This window comes from Balaenoptera ricei, chromosome 2 (genome assembly GCF_028023285.1).
Source record: "Balaenoptera ricei isolate mBalRic1 chromosome 2, mBalRic1.hap2, whole genome shotgun sequence".
In the NCBI taxonomy this organism is placed as follows: domain Eukaryota; kingdom Metazoa; phylum Chordata; class Mammalia; order Artiodactyla; family Balaenopteridae; genus Balaenoptera; species Balaenoptera ricei.
This window is the reverse complement of record NC_082640.1, coordinates 33,129,389-33,145,986: the sequence shown is the minus strand read 5'-3', so window position 1 is coordinate 33,145,986 and position 16,598 is coordinate 33,129,389. Positions and strand designations below refer to the sequence as shown.

The 16,598-nt window shown below is 39.6% G+C and overlaps 1 protein-coding gene and 1 non-coding gene across 4 annotated transcripts in view; both read left to right on the top strand.

Moving 5' to 3' along the window:
* MTHFS (methenyltetrahydrofolate synthetase) overlaps positions 1-12,832 on the top strand; it is a 297,235-nt gene extending 284,403 nt beyond the window's left edge. The window contains exon 6 of one of the 3 annotated variants that reach the window (XR_009501074.1): positions 12,504-12,518. Coding sequence is in view for 2 of the 3 variants with exons in the window: in XM_059915347.1 (XP_059771330.1) it covers positions 12,504-12,581 (78 nt within the window). In the remaining variant the exon portion in view is untranslated. Of the gene's footprint in view, positions 1-12,503 lie in introns of all 3 variants that reach the window. The other 2 variants (XM_059915347.1, XM_059915346.1) reach the window with 2 other exon arrangements.
* A 617-nt stretch (positions 12,833-13,449) lies between these two features.
* On the top strand, positions 13,450-13,521 carry TRNAE-CUC (transfer RNA glutamic acid (anticodon CUC)). Its single transcript has one exon. It is a non-coding gene; the product is annotated as a tRNA-Glu (tRNA).
* Positions 13,522-16,598: the final 3,077 nt, after the last annotated feature.

Below are 16,598 nucleotides of genomic sequence, written 5' to 3'. Positions count from 1 at the left end.
CTTCCTTGTGGTGCGTGGGCTTCTCATTGCGGTGGCTTCTCTTGTTGTGGAGCACAGGCTCTAGGCACGCGGGCTTCAGTAGTTGCAGCATGTGGGCTCAGTAGTTGTGGCTTGTGGGCTCTAGCGCACAGGCTCAGTAGTTGTGGCGCACGGGCTTAGTTGTTCTGCGGCATGTGGGATCTTCCTGGATCAGGGCTCGAGCCTGTGTCCCCTGCATTGGCAGGCAGATTCTTAACCACTGAGCCACCAGGGAAGTCCTGCCCATTTAAAAAATCTGATTATTTGGGTTTTTTGTGGGTTTTTTTTGCTATTGAGTTTCTTATATATTTTGGATATGAATCCCATATCAGATATATGATTTGCAAATATTTTCTCCCATTCCATAGGTTGCCTTTTCATTTTGTTGATGGTTTCCTCTGTGAAGAAGCTTTTTAGTTTGATGTAGTCCCACTTGTTTATTTTGCTTTTATTGCCTGTGCTTTTTGGTGTTATATCCAAAAACTCATCACCAAGGCAGATGTCAAGGAGTTTTTACCCTATGTTTTCTTCTCGAAGTTTTATGTTTTCAGGTTTTACATTTAAGTCTTTAATCCATTTTGAGTTAATTTTTGTGAGTGGTGTAAGATAGCGGTCCAGTTTCATTCTTCTGCATGTGGGTATCCAGTTTTCCCAACACCATTACTGAAGAGACGGTCCTTCCCCAGTGTGGATTCTTGGCGTCCTTGTCAAAGATTAGTTGATTATATGTGTGTAGGTTTATTTCTGGGCTCTCCATTCTGTACCATTGATCTGTGTGTCTGTCTTTATGCCACTACCATACTGCTTTGATTATAGTATGAAAGTGAGTATGAATAATATGCAGTATGAATAAGGTGTGGTCCTTACCCCCACTTGGCTCATGGTCTAGTGGGGAAAGCAGCTGTTTTGGCTATTTATCTCTTCAATATGTATTATAGTGCTCACTGTTTCTATTTCTTTTGGAGTTAGTTTTGGTAACTGATATTTTTATTGACCAATGGCTTCACAGTTATGGCCTAAGAGCACTAGGATTCTATGGACAGGCCCTAACGAGTACTGTGGGACAGAGAGTATCTACAGGGATGCAGAACAGGGACTTGGGTGTCTCTGGGGGTACAATTTTAAAGTATTTTTAATCCAGATTTTCAAACCTATTAAGATAGAGTTTAAAGTGTTACTCTTTAATTTCCTTCTTGTCTATAACTAGATATCCATCCTTAGTTCTAATCTTGAATAGTCACTCATTTTTCCTGATTAGACTAGTTTTGCCTAGATTATGGGTTTAATGAAAAATGCAACCTCTGAATAAATGTATCAACTTTACTTTTTAAAAACTAATCATTAATTTTTGTTCATATTATTCTTTCCTCCTCTTTTCATTATTTTCCCCCTCTGTCTTTAATATATGGAGCTAAATACTTGATTTAGCTTCATTCATTCTTCTTTTGCAGTAAATAAATTTAATGCGATAACTTTGTTTTTATTATTGCTGAGATATTGATGTGTAGCATTCTCATTTCAGTTTTCTTAGCACTTTACTCTTCGTTGTTTAGATGTTTTTCTTTTACCCTAGAGTTACCTAGGATACTGCTTTTTAAATTTTTCAAGTGATTGGATTTTAAAAATAAATATTTTATTAGGCTTGAAAAATGAGTGCATACAGTTTCTACTTTTACAAGTTTCTAATTAAAATTTTCTTTGTAGTCCAATACAGACCATGTCATGTCTAGGGGCACCAGTCTGGTTGATAGGGCCCAGAATGTAATGTAAATTTGTTAAATCTACCCTAATAATTTTATTATTTAGGTCCTTTGTATTCTTGTTTGTTATATGCCTTCCTCATCTGTGAAGCATTGAGAAAGGTATATTGATCTCTCTCACTGCTATTCTTTCATTTTCTTCTTTTTTCTTAAATATATCTAGATGCAATGTTCTGTTAACAGTGCAACTTGATAAAGGTCCACACCATTATGAATTGGGCCTCACAACAAAAAATGACTATTCCCTCTGTTTCTGTAATATTTTACCCATGAACTCTACTTTTTCTGATATTGATATTACAGTCATTTTCCCTCACATTTTTCTGGTATATCTTTGCCCAAACTTAACTTAGCATCTTAGCAGGTCTTTTAAAAATAACCATGATTCCTGGTTCCTGGGAGTTTTTGTTATCTGTTTTGTTGTCATTTTTAGTGTAACAAACCCTCATTCCTCTCATTTTTTAATGGGAATAATAATAATAGTATCTGCCTCATTGGGTTGTTGGAAGAATTAATAAGATCGTGCATGTCAAATGCTTAGCCATGTCTTAGTGTTATTATCAGTATTATTATGAATCCCAAAGTGTTAGAAATCTCAAACTTCATAGTTTTCTTTCAAATTAAGTTTTCCCATGCTACACTTTAAACCATACGTTGCCTTGTCAACTAATGAAGTTTGAATTTAAACAAGCAGAAAATAAACAAGGTTTGTTAAGGTTAATTATGAGTATTCTTATGCTGAGTAAGGAATTTCTATAGACTGAATATTCGTGTCCCCCTCCAAGTCCATATGTTGAAATCCTAACCCCCAACGTGAGGGTATCTGGGAGGTGATCAGGTCTTGAGGGTGGAGTCCTCAGGAGTAGGATTAATGTGTTCATAAAGGACACCCTAAAGAGCTTCCTCACCGGACACTGAATCTGCTGTCACCTTGATCTTGGATTTCCAGCCTCCAGAACTGTGAGAAATAAATGTTACTTATAAGTCACCCAGTCTATGGTATTCTGCTACAGCAGCCCGAATGGACTTAAATAAGAATGGGGATAGAGTTCCCTTTCAGGCTTCAGGCTTCTAAGCCACCAGTTTGTTATCTGCAGTGACAAGTCTCCGGGCTGCCGAGGGGGCACCCATCATCGTGGTTAAGAGGGGGCTTGACAGCCAGCTGCCTGCCTCTACAGCCCAGCTCCTCTGCTCACTGACTCTGAGACTCAGAGTTACTTCACCTCCACCTCCACGCCCTCCTCTGTGAAATGGGGAGATTAACAGCGTCCTCTTCAATAGATCTGTCGTGCAGATTAAATGCACTGGCAGGTAGTAAGTGCTGTATACAGGTGAGCTGTTAAAGCTATGCTCATGGTCTCCTCCTCCTTTTCCTCCTCAGCACTTGTCCAGCCCCTGTAGCCTCATATACAAATCAATCTGAATTAATTCAGTAAGGTCAAGAAACATTTCCAGAGTACCTGTTATGTTCCAGGTACTGTGCTACTCAATAACTATTACAGGAGATGAACATATCAACATAAGAATTATAAGGCAGTATATATAAATTTATTTATTAATTTTTGGCTGCATTGGGTCTTTGTTGCTGTGTGCAAGTTTTCCCTAGTTGTGGCGAGCAGGGGCTACTCTTTGTTGCAGTGCACAGGCTTCTTGTTGCGGTGGCTTCTCTTGTTGCAGAGCACGGGCTCTAGGTGCGCGGGCTTCAGTAGTTGTGGCTTGTGGGCTCAGTAGTTGTGGCACACAGGCTTAGTTGCTCCGCAGCATGTGGGATCTTCCCAGACCAGGGCTTGAACCCATGTCCCCTGTATTGGCGGTGGATTCTTAACCACTGTGCCGCCAGGGAAGTCCTATAAGGCAGTATACATAGTAATTTACTATCAACTTAAAATCATAAAAAGTAGCTATAAAGCAGTGTAGCAACTAGAACAGAGTCAATCAACATAAGTAAGAGGAAGAAGAGGCACAGAGAAAAGGAAGAGAGAAGGGAGAGCAGAGAAGGGAAGGCTCTGGAGGAAGAGAGGTGCCCACGAGTGGATGCTGGCCTCGGTGTCTGAGCTAGATTGACAGGCAAGGACACAGGACATGAGAAGGCATAAAGGCATTTCTGGGCCCATCTGCTCCTGCCCTCGTCTTGCCCTCCACTTCTGAGTACCTCCCCATGCTGTTTGCCTCCCTGTAGAATGTCCTCTCATCTTCTTTTTTTTTTTTTTAAGATTTTTTTTGATGTGGACCATTTTTAAAATCTTTATTGAACTCGTTGTAATATGGCTTCTGTTTTTCTTTTTCTTTTTTTTTTGTTTTTTTAACATCTTTATTGGAGTATAATTGCTTTCCAATGGTGTGTTAGTTTCTGCTTTATAACAAAGTGAATCAGTTATACATATACATATATCCCCATATCTCTTCCCTCTTGCGTCTCCCTCCCTCCCAGCCGCCCTATCCCACCCCTCTAGGTGGTCACAAAGCACCGAGCTGATCTCCCTGTGCTATGCAGCTGCTCCCACTAGCCATCTATTTTACATTTGGTAGTGTATATATGTCCATGCCACTCTCTCACTTTGTCCCAGCTTACCCTTCCCCCTCCCCATATCCTCAAGTCCATTCTCTAGTAGGTCTTCATCTTTATTCCCATTTTATGTTTTGGTTATTTGGCTGCAAGTCATGTGGGATCTTAGTTCACTGATCAGGGATCAAACCAGCACCCCCTGCATTGGAAGGCGAAGTCTTAACCACTGGACTGCCAGGGAAGTCCCGCCTTCATCTTCTATTTATTTAAACAAATTTTTTTTTCCGTTTTTTGTTTTGCTTTTTAATTTTATTTGGTTGTGCCGGGTCTTAGTTGCAGCATGCGAATTCTTAGTTGCGGCATGCATGTGGGATCCAGTTTCCTGACCAGAGATCGAACCCGGGTCCCCTGTATTGGGAGCGTGGAATCTTAACCACTGCACCACAAGGGAAGTCCCCATCTTCTTTCGGTTTTTTTTTTCCAGAAAGAAAATTTAATAAATTCTGAGAAATACAATCATACAGACCATTTTCTCCTGTCTTCTTACATTAATACCAGAAATTTATAAAAAGGTTAAACCAAAAAGATCAAAATAAACAAAACTCTCCTAAAATATTTTCATGCCAAACAGAATACAGTTTCTTAAATTATTAGTTAACTAGGAATAACAGTTTATTTTTTAAACATAATGAAGAATTTAGTCTAGAACCAGAAACTACACCACACTTAATGAAATACTTGATTTATCACATTACTAGCAGAAACAAATAACAAAATGTATGATGCCACCACCATTATTTATCAGTATTCTGATGTGACAGATCATATATTAAAATAAAGAAAATATATCAATATTAGAAAAAATTATCATTATTTGAAAGTAATAATTTTTTCAATATAGGGTATTCAAGAATATTGACAAAAATATTTAAAGTCATAAAAAGTTAAATAAGGTTAACATCAGACAATCCAGCACAGCATTTCAATTCAATTATCATTGGGCACTGAATGAAATCATCTGGAAAAAATATGCCTTCTCCCAAACAGCAATTTCCTATTCAGAATACTAAGAAATGGAAATTAATAGAGAATTTTTAAGGACTTGAATATAAGGCAATACTCTTTTTATTGGAGGATAATTTGGGGGAATACAATCTCAGGTTTTGATATATATATATATATATATATATCAGCATATGGATATTTATATAACATTTAAAATAACCAAATATTTATATATAATAGGAAAAAAGAATCTATATATCTCAATAGATGATATATTAGGTAAGAACAGTGATAATAGATAGATAGACAGGCAGACAAAGATTTTTTTTACAGTTAGAATTAATTTCTATAATATGCTAACATTGTTGAGAGAATGTTGAAAAATGACCATGGAGAAAATCTTGGAATAAATTAAGACTTAATGAGGGCGAGTTTTACCATCAGTTAATTATAGGAAGACTAGCAGGATTTAGGCAGGGCACCAAAAAAGTACTATGAAGTAAAAAGCAGTTTCTATCTGGTCTGTTGTGTCTTATTTATTTACTTATTTTCTGTCTGGATGATCTGTCTATTGGTGTAAGTGGGATGTTAAAGTCCCCCACTATTATTGTGTTTCTGTTGATTTCTCCTTTTATGGTTGTTAGCATTTACCTTATGTATTGAGGTGCTCCTATGTTGGGTGCATAAATATTGATAATTGTTATGTTTTCTTGTTGGATTGATCCCTTGATCATTATGTGGTGTCCTTCCTTATCTCTTGTAACAGTCTTTATTTTAAAGTCTATTTTATCTGATATGAGTATTGCTACTCCAGCTTTCTTGTGATTTCCATTTGCATGCAATATCTTTTTCCATCCCCTCACTTTCAATCTGTATGTGTCCTAGGTTTGAAGTGATTTTTCTGTAGACAGTATATATAAGGGTCTTGTTTTTGTATCCATTCAGCCAGTCTGTGTCTTTTGGTGGGAGCATTTAATCTATTTACATTCAATGTGATTATCGATATGTATGTTCCTATTACCATTTTCTTAATTGTTTTGGGTTTGTTTTTGTGGGTCTTTTTCTTCTCTTGTGTTTCCTCCTTAGAGAAGTTCCTTTAGCATTTGTTGTAAAGCTGGTTTGGTGGTGCTGAAGTCTCTTAGCTTTGCTTGTCTGAAAAGCTTTTGACTTCTCCATCGAATCTGAATGAGATCCTTGCTGGGTAGAGTAATCTTGGTTGTAGGTTTTTCCCTTTCATCACTTTAAATATGTCCTGCCACTCCCTTCTGGCTTGCAGAGTTTCTGCTGAAAGATCAGCTCTTAACCTTATGGGGATTCCCTTGTATGTTATTTGTTGCTTTTCCCATGCTGCTTTTAATATTTTTTTTTGTATTTAATTTCTGATAATTTGATTAATATGTGTCTCGGTGTGTTTCTCTTTGGGTTTATCCAGTATGGGACTCCCTGCGCTTCTTTGACTTGATTGACTATTTCCTTTCCCATGTTAGGGAAGTTTCTACTATAATCTCTTCAAATATTTTCTCAGACCCTTTCTTTTTTTCTTCTTCTGGGACCCCTATAATTCGAATGTTGGTGCATTTAATGTTGTCCCAGAGGTCTCTGAGACTGTCCTCAATTCTTTTCATTCTTTTTTCTTTATTCTGCTCCCTGGCAGTTATTTCCTACATTTTATCTTCCAGCTCACTTATCCATTCTTTTGCCTCAGTTATTCTGTTGTTGATTCCTTCTAGAGTATTTTTAATTTCAGTTATTGTGATGTTCATCACTGTTTGTTTGCTCTTCAGTTCTTCTAGATCCTTGTTAAATGCTTCTTGTATTTTCTCCATTCTGTCCGAGATTTTGGATCATCTTTTCTATCATTACTCTGAATTCTTTTTCAGGTAGGTTGCCTATTTCATCTTCATTTATTTGGTCTTGCAGGTTTTTACCATACTCCTTCGTCTGTAACATATTTTTTTTTAATTTTTTTTGATGGGTTGGGCTGTATTCCTGTCTTACTGGTTGTTTGGCCTGAGGTGTCCAACACTGGAGTTTGCAGTCAGTTGGATAGAGCTGGGTCTTGGTGCTGAGATGAGGACCTCCAGGAGGCCTCACTCTGATTTATATTCCCTGGGGTCTGAGGTTCTCTGTTAGTCCAGTGGTTTGGACTTGTAGCTCCCACCACAGGAGCTTGGGCCCAACTTCCAGCCTGGGAACCAAGACCCTGCAAGCCATGTGGTGTGGCAGGAAAAAAAAAAAAAAAAAAAGAAAGAAGAAAAGGAGCAGTACAATAACAAAGAATAAAAAACAAAATAAAATTAGAAAGATAAAAAATATATTAGGAAAAATAAAAATATAATGAAACAAATGCAACAAGGTAAAATAAAACCACAACAGAAAAAAGAAAAAAAAAAGGTGGGGGTGGGGGAACAAGCCAAAAGGAAAGAACAATAACAAAGTAGAAAGAATAAAATAAAATTAGAAAAATAAAATATTTATTAGAAAAAATATATATATAAATGAATCAACAAGGTAAAACAGAACCCCACTCTAAAAGAGGAAAAAAAAAAAAGCCTTGTCTACGGTTGTGTAGTTTAGGTGGGGGTGGAACTTAGGCAGGGGCGGGGTTTAGGGTGGGGTGGACCTTGCCGGGTGGGGGGGTGACGTCTGAGTGTGGGGCGGGGCCTAGGCTCAGGACACAGCAGCCGGAAAAGGCCTTGGGGCGGGGCCTAGGTGGGGTGATGTTCAAGGGGCGGGGCCTCTGCTTAGGACCTGCGTGGAAGGGGAGAGGCAGCACCGGGAAAGGAGGGCCTCTGGAGTGTGGAGTTTCCAGGTAAGGCCCTGGGTGAGGGTGTGTGGGTGGGGTTTAGGCCCAGCGCATTGGAGGGGGTCTCAGAGGGGGTCTCCGAGTGTAGAGGTAGGGGCCTGGGTGGGGGTGTGGGGCGGGGCTTGTGCTCTGTGTGGCAGGAGGGAGGCTCCGAGGGCAGAAGTTTAGGCCCGGGAGCCCAGTAGGCTCCCTGGTGCCTAAGTGGGCAGGGAACGCGCTGGCCGCGTTCCCTTCCATTGCTTCACGCCCCTCCCCACTGTCTCCCCCATCCCCACTGGACCCCAAGCCATGGGTGGGTCCCGCAGGGTGTAGGAACTCCTCCCCTCCCCCAGCCACCCCTCAGGGGTGCAGGTCCCAGAGGTCCGGCCTTTACTTTTGCTTCCCCTTCCCTCCCTCCCACTCCCTCAGGACCCGAGTGGCTAGAGGGGGCCTCAGTGGGCAGAGGATAAGGCCTGGGATCTTAGCAGGCTCCCAGGGGCCCTAGTGAGCAGGGGAAACCTGGCCCCTGGGAAATTGTCCCCCAATTTCCCCCTTTGGGCGTGGGATCCCTTCCCCTCCCCCCACCACAGCTCAGGGGCGCCAGTCTCATCCCGCCTCCACTTCTCCTCCCCCCTCACTCCTCCCCATGCCCCACATCATACCTGGTCTCTGGGGGTTCCCCCCATCCCCTTAGGTGTCTGTGGTCCCCTGCCAGTGCCTGGTGGGTGCCCTAGTTGTGCGGAGACGTGAATTCCTTGTCCTCCTAGTCCACCATCTTTTTCCACCCCCCTCCCATCTTCTTTTAAAGTCAAACTCAAGTCCCACTTTCCCCAAGAAGCCTGTCCCCAGCTCTCTAACCCATTTGCTCTTTCCTTGTACTTTTATTTAGAACCACGTCCCTGAGCTCTGACCACGCCAACAGCCCTCAGTCCCCTTTAGAGAAGACACCTTAGAATTCTTTGTATATTCCCTCTCCCCTCTCCCAGCTGCCCACACAGTGGGCATGGTAGGCGCATACACGGTAGGTGCATTTGGCTGGATGAGGTGATCACTCAGACAATTCAACAGTTAATGCTTGGTCCCATCACCATGGCTGTGAGAGTCCATTTCCCACTGAAATCCCCACTAGCTTTTGAAGACGAGCAGAAATCAGAGTGATTTGCCTTTTCCAAGCTCACGATACGTGTTCCTTTTCCATGATTTCGCTTCAGGAATCCAAAGGAGCAGGAGGGACCTGGCTGGTGATTACAAAATGGCTGGGAGACAAGAAGGAAAGGGGTGTAGAAACCTGGCAAACACAACCCTCATTGCTGAAATGTCAAACTGAAGTCAAGCCCATTAATCTTGTTTTATTGCAAGATTCAAAATCGCCATGCTATGGCAGCCACAGCATTGATGGATGGGTTTCCCTGCGTTCATCCAGCACCTCGGCTGCCTGAGAAACCAGATCTCAGATGAACAGGGAGAGGAAATTAAAATGGCCTTTTGAGGTTTTTCGGTAACTGCTAGTATGGAAAGATGGGGCATTCAGGGTCTCTGGCAGCCAAGGTGCTTACACTTGGTTTTCACCGCATTTTTTGGTAAGCAAATCAAAGAAACAGCAGTGCTGAAGCCACCATGGTAAATCTTCAGCAACTTCTGCTCCAGTGAGGGGGCGAGAGTGGTCACAACCTCGCTGCCCTGTTGCTTGAGGCCACCAGGCTGTGATCTTGTTTGACTTCTTGCTGATGAAGTAGGTGAAAGATGGTAATGCCTGGCTGTTTTAATCTGCAATTTTTTGATCACTGGGGAGCCTAAATCTTTTTCCATATGTCAGTTTTCTAGTCAGATTTCCTCTTTTGTAAATAACCATTTTCCTTGTGCCCCTAATAGAATTCATAATTCAGTTCAGCAGTTCCACATTGATTGTGCGCCTATGTGCCCAGCACATTCAGTGCAAGATACACAGATATATGTGTATTCCATTTCCTAATACAGTGCAGGGATGGGGATGGCGAGAGAGAGAGTCAAAACCAAAATATCACTTCACTGCAATATGGCTGATAGGGACACTTCCAGAATATTTTCCCTGGTTTTGCTGTGATTTTTGTTATTTTTAGAGAACATAGAGGTATTTGTATTTTTTATGTTGTGCATCATATATCTTGGAATCGCCTGGTCATTATCTTTGCTCATTCTTTTTCTATTCTTCTGTTGTTCTTATCTTTGTTAATTTGTAGAAGCTCTTTAGGTATTTTGGAAAATAATTCTTTGTCTTTAGAAGTGCCACACATATATTTTCTAATCTTTTTATTTAACTTTACTGCATTTTTATCATGCCCAAAAGTGTCATTTTCAGAACATTCTTTAACATCATATATTGATAAAATAAACTCAAAATGGACTAAAGACCTAAAGGTAAGACCGAAACCATAAGACTCTTAGAAGAAAACATAGGCAGAACACTCTTTGACATAAATCGTAGTATTGTTTTTGTGGATCTATCTCCTAAAGTAAAGGAAATAAAAGCAAAAATAAACAAATGGGACCTAGTCAAACTTATAAACTTTTGCACAGCAAAGGAAACCATCAGCAAAACTAAAAGACAACCTACTGAATGGGAGAAAATATTTGCAAGTGATATGAGAGATAAAGGGTTAATATTCAAAATACATCAACAGCTCATACAACTCAACAGCAAAAAACCAAACAGCTTGATTAAAAAATGGGCAGAAGATCTGAATAGATACTTTTCCAAAGAAGACATACAGTTAGCCAACAGGAACATGAAAAGATGCTCAACATCACTAATCATCAGGGTAATGCAAATCAAAACCACAATGAAATATCACCTCACACCTGTCAGAATGGCTATCATCAAAGAGACCAGAAATAACAAATGTTGGTGAAGATGTGGAGAAAAGGGAACCCTTGTACACTGTTAGTGGGAATGGAAATTGATGCATCCACTGTGGAAAACAGTATGGAGGCTTCTCAAAAAACTAATAATAGAACTACCATTTGACACAGTAATTCCACTCTTGGATATATAACAAAGAGAGAGGGAGAGAGACAAAACACTAATTCCAACATGTGCATGCACCCCAATGTTCATACCAGCATTATTTACAATTTCCAAGATGTGGAAGCAACCTAAGTGTCCATCAACAGATGAATGGATAAAGAAGATGTGCTTCATATATACAGTGGAATATTACTCAGCCATAAAAAGGATGAAATTTTGCCATTTGCAACAATATGGATAGACTTAGAGAGCCTTATGCTAAGTGAATTAAGTCAGTCAGAGAAAGACAAGTACTGTATGATATCTGAAAAATAAAATAAATTAGTGAATATAACAAAAAAGAAGCTGACTCATAGAGAACAAACTAGTGGTTACCAGTGGGGAGAGGGAAGAGGGAGGGGTAAAATAGGGGTAAAGGTTCAGGGGTACAAACTACTAGGTATAAAATAAACAAGCTACAAGATATATTGTACAACACAGGGAATATAGCCAATATTTTATAATAAATATAAGTGGAGTATAACCTTTAAAAATTGTGAATCACTATGTTGTACACCTAAAGCTTACATAATATTGTACATCAGTTATACCTCAAATAAAAAAATTGTCATTTTGATGCAGTCAGATTTTAAAATATTTTTCTTTGTGATCAGTGCTTTTTACCTTTAAGAAATAATTCCCTACTCTCAGCCTATAAAAATATTCTCTGATATTTTCTTCTAATCCATTTCAAACTTTTTCTCAGTTAGATGTAGAAATTAGAAACAAATAGGATGAATTAAAAATTTTTTTAGTACTTAAGAACTTATGGTGTTGGGTGGAGATTGTAAATGTCCTAAATATTTAGACAGGTTTATCAATAAATCCATGAGGACCTTTGAGAAATTTTAATGACTTATTCGTGTTTCCTTTTGTCTTTGACCCCATCTGTTTTAGGGGTGTGTGAGTATGTGTTGTGTCATCTTTATACATACTCATACCCATACAGTTGCATGCATACATACACACACACACACACACACACACACACACACGTGAAGAATAACTATCCTTGAAATTGATAAATTTCTTATCCTACAACTATATGTAATATTGCCATATACTTAAAATTTTTCCTGTACTATTAGTTACTAGAATCTCATTCTCATATTTAATGATCTATTTTGTATTTCTTATATTGTTAAAAGGTTGACCAGAGGCTTTGTTTGATTGTTCTGTTTGCCTTTCAAAGTTGTAGCTTTTAGTAACACTGCTATTACTACTACCATTCTTACAGAAACAGTAACTACCACTTCAAACTCTTAAGGTTCATTCATCCTTTATCAGTTTTTTACCAGACACTGTGCTTTAAGCTTTACCAGACATTATTGAATATAATTTTTACAACAACCCTATAAAAATGGCACTGTTACCCATATTTTACAGATGAGAAACATGGGAAGATGGATCACAGAGAAATTAACCAGATGTTCCAAGGTTGCAGAGCTGTGTGTGTTGGAGTGAAGATAAGCAGCCCAGGTCCATTTGACTTCAGCTTTGGAGCCCTTTAAACCCTACATTTCACTGCTTTTCTCTTTTTTTCTTTTCTTCTTATTCCATTGCTTCTTTCTTTCAGTTTTTTTTTCTGGTATTGTTTTATTTCTTTTATTTTTCCCTTGATGTGATTTTCTATTACAGAAGTGTTAAGTTCATTCTCACTTATTCTCCCATCTCTCCCTGTCTCTTTCTGTTTCTCTCGGTTTCAATTTCCTCTTTGTCTCAGCAACATGCAAGACGTTATTCTTAGTTTCTAGATGTCTGAGTATTTTTTCTTTTTAATATCTATTTGAATTTTTAACTTATTGCATTGTGATCTCAAAGTATTATCTATAAAACTTCTGCTCTTGTGTTTATAGATATGATTTAGTATGCGATCATTTTTTGCTTATAGAGCAGGTATGTATACTTCAAAAGAAAAAGTAATCCATATTTGTGGATTATGAAACTTAGTATAAGTCTGTTATATGTACTGCATTTATTGTGTCTTTCGTTTTTTCTATGTCCTTATTTAATCTCTTGTCTACTTGGATCTGTAATAGACTGATAATGGTAAATTACTTTCTCCCAACCAAAAAAAACCAAAAAAAGCACGTTTTTGTTTCATTTCTCGTGTATTTTTATAGTATTTTGCTGTATGTGCTTGCAAGTCTTATGTAAAACTTTTGCTTTTAAACACTGTGCTGTCCAGAATTAATCAGGCTGTTCCTTGGTTTGAATTTGACAGGCATATTCTGGCCCATGAATTTATTTTTAACTTTTAGAATCTGCTGCAGAAACATATCTTACGGACAACTTAATGGTAACTTTTTAAAAAATATAATCTTTAGTGAATTCCCTGGTGGTCTAGTGGTTAGGACTCGGCACTCTCACTGCCGTGGCCCGGGTTCAATCCCTGGTCGGGGAACTAAGATCCCACAGGCCGAGAGGCGCAGCCAAAAGGAGAAAAAAAGTACAATCTTTAAATAGCTTGATAGGCCACTTACATTCATTTTTATAAACACCACACCGTGTTTATCATCTGTCATCCCACTTTATGTCTACTTGTCCTCTGTCTTCTCTTTTGATGTGTGTTTTGATAAACGATTGTTTTATACTTCATTTTCTGTCTTAAAGAATTTTAAAAAGTAACCCTCTAATTTTTAAAAAATCATTTGCGATCAATGAGACATTCCACGAACATTTTTACAGCTACAATCACCATTTCTAAACTTTCTAAACAAGCACAACTTTTAACTCCTCTTTATAGCCGATGAAAGATGAGTTTTACAGGTTTTACTTCTTTTCCTTTGTCCTCCTTTCTCATCCATTTCTTCATTGGTAAAATCTGGGTTTTGATGCTACTTTATTTTTTCTCACCTTTTTCCCCCAGTTTTAGTTATTTGTAGCTTATTTGTGGACCACAATTTTATTCTAGTTAAACAAATTAATTTTTCGTAGTCAATTCTATTTTCTCCAGTTCTGTTATTACTGCATTGTTGACATCCTTACTGTTATTAATGATTTTTTTCTTTAATGAGCAGCTGGGCATATAGGATTTCCCAAGTATTTTTCCATATCCAAATACCCCTTTTCCTCTCCGTTTTTGAGTGTGTTCACTGCAAAGTGGGTCCCTGTGAAGGTTTACTTGTAGGTCTATCAGTTCTGACATGAAATACTGTCGACTTCATAAAGAAATAACTGGGCACCCCTGGCACTTTCTTGGTTAACACCCTGATGCTTAACAGATTGTAAAAGTATCCCTCCATTTTATTTTTTCATTGCTTTCACAATTAGGAGAAAAAGTGAAGAAGGTATGATGGAACTTTTATTGAGCACTGTTATGGACTGAATTATGTCCCCTAAAATTCATATGTAGAAGCTCAAATCCCCAATGCAACTGTATTTGGAGATAGGACCTTTAAGGAGGTAACTAAGGTTAAATTAGCCGTAAGGGTGGGACTCTCATCCGATAGGACTTGTGTCCTTATGAGAAGAGGAAAAGATATTAGGGCTGTGTGCACACAGAAACAAAGACCATGTGAGCACACAGTGAGAAAGTGGCCATCTACAGGTCCAAAAGAGAGGCTGTCACCAGAAACGAACCCTGCTGGCACCTTGATCTTGGACTCCCAGCCTCCAGAATTGTGAGAAAATAAATTTCTGTTGTTTAAGCCATTCGGTCTGTGATATTTTGTTATGGCAGCCCTAGAAAACTAATATCAACACTTACTCTATGCCAAGAATGGTACAAAACGTTTAATCCCTGCCAACAACTCTGTGCAGTATTATTGTTCCCATTTTGTGAATAAGGAAATTGAGTCTCAAAGAGGTGAAATGGCTTGCATCAACAAACCTGAAATTGGTGAAACTAGAATTTAAACCAAAATCAGTTTCCAAATCACATGTTTTCCATCTACAGGCATACCTCGTTTTATTGCACTTTGCTTTATTGGGCTTCGCAGAAATTGCATTTTTTACAAACTGCTGGTTTGTCGAACAAGTTTATCAGCATCATTTTTCCAACAGCATTTGCTCAATTCGTGTCACATTTGGGTAATTCTCACACTATTTCAAACTTTTTCATTGTTATTATATTTTTTTTATGATAGTCTGTGATCAGTGATCTTCGAATGTCACTATTGTAATTGTTTTGGGGCACCACAGACCTCATCCACATAAGGTGGTGAACTTAATTGACAATGTTGTGTGTGTTATGACTGCTCCACTGACCAGCCACCCTCTCCTGGGGCCTCTCTATTCCCTGAGACACAACAATATTGAAATTAGGCCAATTAAAACTCTACAGGGGCTCTAAGTGTTCAAGCAAAAGGAAGAGCCAATCGATGAGCACACTTTATTGCCTTATTTTAAGAAATGCCCACGGCCACCCCAGCCTTCAGCAGCCACAGCTCTGATCAGTCAACAGCCATCAACATGGAGGCAAGCCCCTCCGTCAGCAAAAGGTTTATGACGCGCTGAAGGCTCAGATGATGGTTAGCATTTTTTAGCAAGAAAGTACTTCTTAATTAAGCATTCTGCATTCTCTCTTTTCCTCCTCCTCCCTTTCTCTCTTCCTTCATTTCACAAGTGATATTTATTTCACAAGCATATTTATTTATGTAATCATTTTAAGTCATCTTCGTCTGTGTCCATCACTAATCTGTAAACTCCACGGGAGCATGAACTCTGTATTTTTTGGTTTTGTTTTTGTTTTTTTTGCTGTGCCATGCAGCATGCAGGATCTTAGCTCCCCAACCAGGGATCGAACCCTTACCCCCTGCATTGGCAGCTCAGAGTCTTAACCACTGGACCTCCAGGGAAGTCCCTATGAACTCGGCTTCCTGGCACGGTGCAGGAACTCACAGATATCTGTTAAATAAAGGAATGAAGGCGTGAATGAGTATAGAGAGACTTCTTCTCCCTTCCCAGTTTACTTCGGGGATATGCCCCAGTCTCAGTTGCTGAGAGTTAGGTCTCCAAATACTGCATCTAGAAAATGGAGAACAAGCACCAAACCTGTAGTCCTATGGCCTAGACTTGAGACGTGCCTGTCTTTCTTCCCAGCTGGGTGAGAAACCCAAACCTTCTGGGCGTCAGTCTCCACATGTGGAAGAGGAAGACGTTGGACCGGGTCTTCTCTGACATTTCTGAGGTTCACTCGTTCAGTGAGTCTGTGCCATTGCTGGGCACAGCTCCCCTTGTTACAGGAAGACCACAGCGGCTGTTGAGAAGGAGCAATGGGGGACTGGAAATTCTAAGAGGACTCAGCCCACCCTCAGATAGTTACGGAACATAGGCGGCAGGCTGGGGCCCCTGAGGTCCACAAAGCACATGGGACTGCTGGGCGGTAGCCGGGATTAAATGTGTCATGAGTCCAGGGAAGGAGGAGGCTGGGCCAGATCTGAAGGCAAGAGCAGGGATGATGCAGCCACCCTCTGGTGTCTCTGGACCCCAGGCTGCCTTTCTTTCATTGTTTCTCCCCCGTCCAGGCTGAGTCAGTTC